At 41.2% G+C, this 5,063-nt stretch overlaps 1 protein-coding gene across 1 annotated transcript in view; it reads left to right on the forward strand.

The window, feature by feature from the left end:
• Window positions 1-5,063, forward strand: part of LOC107559199 (uncharacterized) — a 16,192-nt gene that overhangs the window by 1,306 nt on the left and 9,823 nt on the right. Inside the window, exons 2-3 of the mRNA XM_016242955.1 lie at window positions 2,583-2,655; window positions 2,774-3,153. Of these exons, the coding sequence (XP_016098441.1) occupies window positions 2,583-2,655; window positions 2,774-3,153 (453 nt within the window). The remainder of the gene's footprint in view (window positions 1-2,582; window positions 2,656-2,773; window positions 3,154-5,063) is intronic.

Here is a 5,063-nt window from a genome sequence, read left to right on the forward strand (position 1 = left end):
AATGTGGTAGTTCTGTAAGTTGTTTCAGGGTTGGCATCATCTGAGGTCCTCTGAGGGGTTGCATCATCTCTTCTCGGGTGTTCTGGATCCAGCCTGAAGCTTGTGTAAATCCTAGTCCGTGGCAAAGAACACAAGTCATCAGGGCAGTTATTTGAGATTTGACTTACTAGTCATATGGAGTGTAGTGTCCTGGAGATGTTGTCCGACATGAGTTCCGCTCCGACTCTGTTGGGGTGCAAGCCATCAGCGCGAAAAAGCCTGGGACGCTCCCAGAAAAGATTCCAATTATTAACAAAGAACAGTTTCTGTTCTTTACACCATGGCAATAACCATTCATTTAAAGCAAAAGTCTACTGAACCTTTCGTGTACTCGTCGATACGTGGGAAGTGGTCCTGACACGATGATCGTCGTCGTTAAATTTATATTTTGACCTCACTATTCGGGGAACAGACACAGTCTTTATAGATTGGACAGCACAAGTACTTCTATCATTTAAGCGGGTAGAACACAAGTCATCAGGGCAGTTATTTGAGATTTGACTTACTAGTCATATGGAGCGCAGCGTCCTGGAGATGTTGTCCGACATGAGCTCCGCCCCGACTCTGCTGGGATGCAGACCATCAGCGCGAAACAGCCTAGGACGCTCCCAGAAAAGATTCCAATTATTAACAAAGAACAGTTTCTGTTCTTTACACCATGGCAATAACCATTCATTTAAAGCAAAAGTCTACTGAACCTTTCGTGTCCTCGTCGATACGTGGGAAGTGGTCCTGACACGATGATCGTCGTCGTGGGCGATGTGCGGCGCACCGTCTCGATCAGGCTCCTGAAGTCCCTCTTCAGTGTCTCCGTCTACCGCAGCTTGGTGTCATTAGCCCCCGCGTGAAGCACGACCCCTCCGGGGCTCTCGTCGCCCTTCAGATCGCGGGTATCTGCGCAGAAACATCGAGAACACGAGCACCAGGGAAACAGTGAGTGTGCACTTTACCTTCAGCTATCGTAGCACGGATGTGCCGGACGATGGAGTCTTTGATGATCACAGCGTCTCGCGGAGGGGAGCGAAGCGGATCCGGGTGGAGATCTCGAAGACCGGAGGCGGCGGAGGGGGAGAGGTAATCGCCCGGGGCCTGGCTCGCGTCTTCCATGGGGGGGTGCACCCAGGGTCCGTGGTGTCCCGGCGCCGGAGTGAAGGACATCTGGGAAGATCGCGTCCTGGGTGCCCCGGCCTGTGCAGAGAAACACAAGGAGTAGAGGTGGTGGGAGAGTTAGCAGCGCGCTGTATACTTACCTCGGACTTGTGAGCGTCAGCCTGGGATGTTTCCAGCGCGGCTCTCCGCTCTCTCAGCTGGGTCTGCCTCTCCACCAGGTCGCGGATCTGCTTCTCCACGGCCTCCAGCTCAAGCTGCACCGAATGCAGCTCGAACGTGTCCTCACCTGCACTCAAAGGTAGACACACATCCGCCATTAAAGCAAGTAACAGTGAGTAAAACAATGGTAATGTGTGTGAATAGAGTATTAGTAATGTAATGCTAGCAGGCTATATGCTAATAGCGGACTCGGGAAGTAAAAAATAGAGCTAGTGATAACAAGGCACTCTGATTGTTTTTGTTGTAGAATACGATAGAGGATATATTCACACATTATAGAAACAAAAATGATGGTGTATAAAATTGATTTTAAGATAAAAAATTAGACGACAAAGAATTAACTTGACGGAGCTCAAACTCAAAACACACGGCAGCAACCATGTTATTTTTACAATTTAAAATTAAAATTTCTATTTGAATACATTTTAAAATGCAATTAATTCCTGTGATGGCAAAGCTGTATTTTCAGCATCATTACTCCAGTCTTCAGTGTCACACGATCTTCAGAAATCATTCTAATATGCTGATTTGCTGCTCAAGAAAAATTTCTGATTATTATCAATGTTGAAAACAGTTATTTAAAATTTTTCAGGATTATTTGATGAATATAAAGTTCAAAAGACCAGCATTTATCTGAAATAGAAAGCTTTTGTAACATTATCACTACCGTTCAAAATTTTGGGGTCAATAAGAATTTTTTATTTATTTATTTTTTGAAATAAATAAATACTTTTATTCAGCAAGGATGCATTAAAGTGATCAAAAGTATAGACATTTATAATGTTGCAAAAGCTTTATATTTCAGATAAATGCTGTTTTTTAAACTTTCTATTCATCAAATAATCCTTAAAAAATGTGTACACAACTGTTTTCAACATTGATAATAATGAGAAATGTTTCTTGAGTAGCAAATCAGCATATTAGAATAATTTATGAAGATCATGTGACACTGAAGACTGGAGTAATGATGCTGAAAGTACAGCTTTGATGACAGCAATAAATTACAGTTTAACAGATATTCACATAGAAAACAGCTGTTTTAAGTTGTAAACATATTATATTTATATATTTATATTTTTGCTGTATTTTGGATCAATTAAAAGAAGCCTTGGTGAGCAGAAGAGACTTCTTTTAAAAACATTTAAAAACTTTTGACCGGTAGTGTAACTATGTAATCACTGATTGTAAGCCAAATTAATTACCCTATGGTCCAGGATGACATTTTTGGTGTATCTTCTCTTGGCTCACAAACAATGATCCAGCCTGCACAGCCCACCAAATTAAAAGGTAATTCAGTTCACATCTTCATCCCTTAATTATTCCTTATTTATATGAATACTACAGATATTTCAGAGATAAAAGTGAAAATGATTGATTCTTTTCTGGCCTATTTCCTCTCATTTAGATGAGATGACACCACCACTGCCCTTTGCTCCCTCTCCACAAGCTGCTCGCACAGGTCCCATCAAGGCAGGCGGGCTACTTTTTGTCCTGGACCATTTTCGGTGGACACAGCCCATGAGGGATTCCATTGATGGCCTTCTGGCAAAGTACCATGGGCAGAAAGACCTTCTCACCCAGGTGGATGCGGAGTATGTTGCCCTTGTGCAGGCTGCCTCCAGGGATCCCAGTAGCCTCTTACACCCCACCACGAAACAGCATATCTCACGTTATGTGAAACACCTGGCCAAGATGACGAACACAAGTTCATCCCTGAACACCAGTTCAGAGAAACTCCTGGAGGCCCAGCAGCTGTGGTATCGCTTCACAGAAGGTAGTGAAACTGTAAGTGTTCTAGTGGTAACCCTCCCACCTGCCCCACACTCTAAAAAAAATGGTGCTATATAGCACTAAAAGTGGTTCTTTGGCTCATAATCATAGGAGAACCACTTTTAGTGCTATTTAGCACCTATTTTTACAGGTGCTATATAACACCTTTGTCAAATAGTGCCATGTAGAACCATAAGAAGTGCCATATAGCACTTTGTCAAATGGTACCATGTAGAACCATAAGAGGTGCCATATAGCACTTTTCCTCAACAATGGTGCACCCATCATAACATCCATGGCTCCCAGCATGCATTGCTACATGAATAAATTATGCAGCTGAATTGTCTTAGTATTTTCTTTTATTCTTACTATTTTCTTTTATTTGTGTTGTGACTTTTTACTGCCCTGTTTTGTGATGTTCAAAAATCATATAAAAATTATCAGAATATTTTGTCACCATTGCTGAGATTCACATGCTGATTCTTCATGTTTATGAGTGACAGAACTGAAACCTCTTTATAACCCATACTTCTAAAAGTGGTTTATACAATTTTCTCACATTGTCACATAGTATCGTAGAATACATAAAAAATTATAAAAAACTCATAAAAGAACTACAGATTATGATAATATGGAACCAGAGACTCAGACACATTAAATGATTTTACCATAAGTTACTTGCCATCACATATATGCTTCATAAACACTACTGCAACATCCAAAGAGAAACTTATTTTCACTTAAAGTTAAAATCAAGGGTCAAGAGGCAACTAAAGCAAACGCTATTCACCAAAACAGTAAGTTGAGAAAAAAAAACATCTAAACCTTAATTCTCAATAAAGAACTTCTGTTTTAGATACTCCAGAAATAAAGGTAATAACTGGTTAGTAATGTGTGAAGTTGGTGTTGCTGTTTGTGGAGAGGTCCTTTTTTCTGAGGTCAAAGGTCTCATGTGGGGGGCCTGGGGGCAAAAATGATATCTTCAAGAAATAGACTGTATTTTAATGTTGTTTTAACCCTTTCCCCAACTAAACTAAGAGACTAAGAGAGAGTTAAAGAACCTTTAAAGAACTATACAGGGGCTTACAGGTTTTACGGTGGTGCTATATAGCACCTCATCAACTCCAAAGAACCGCTGAAGAACCATACGGGTGCTTAACAGGTTCTTTATACAGTAGTGGTGCTATATAGCACCTTACCCACTCCAAAGAACCGCTGAAGAACCTTTTTTTTAGAGTGTACCTTGGTGATGGCTCCTCCATTAATTTTTTTTTGTCAGTCTGGGAGCGTGAAGTACTTTTACTGCTCTACAAACGTATACCAGATATATGCAGAGGAAGGCCTTTCCAATCCTCGAATGCTGTTTGCTGACTTTGCTGAAACACCTTTTTTTAAACGAGAGCTACAGGCCGCAAAGCAGCGTTCTGTAGAGGCAAGACAGGTAATGGAGGAGCGGAGAAAGAGAAAGGCCACGGAGCAGCATCCCACTGGTCGCCTCTGTAGGTTCTGCCACAAGCCTCTCAAACAAGGCCCAGAGAGTCCACACACACATACTGGGATCCCTGGTGTGGCAGGGAAATACAGTGCCGTGAAAAGGTTTTTGCCCCCTTCCTGTTTTTTTTAAATATTTGTCACACTTAAAAGATTCAGATCATCAAACCAATTTTAATATTACGCAAAGATGATGCAAGTAAATACAAAATGCAGTTTTTAAATGATAATTTCATTTATTAAGGGAAAAAAGCTGTCCAAACCTACCTGGCCCAACGTGAAAAATTAATTGCCCCTCCTGTTAAATCATGAAAGAACTGTGATTAATCACATCATTTTAGAAAGTGGAGTTAAATTTCACTAGCCACACGCAGGCCTGATTACTGCCAGACCTGTTTAATCAAGAAATCACTTAAATAGAACCTGTCTGACAA

The sequence above is a fragment of the Sinocyclocheilus grahami genome, unplaced genomic scaffold (genome assembly GCF_001515645.1).
Source record: "Sinocyclocheilus grahami isolate Dianchi unplaced genomic scaffold, SAMN03320097.WGS_v1.1 scaffold678.1, whole genome shotgun sequence".
Classification (NCBI taxonomy): Eukaryota; Metazoa; Chordata; class Actinopteri; order Cypriniformes; family Cyprinidae; genus Sinocyclocheilus; species Sinocyclocheilus grahami.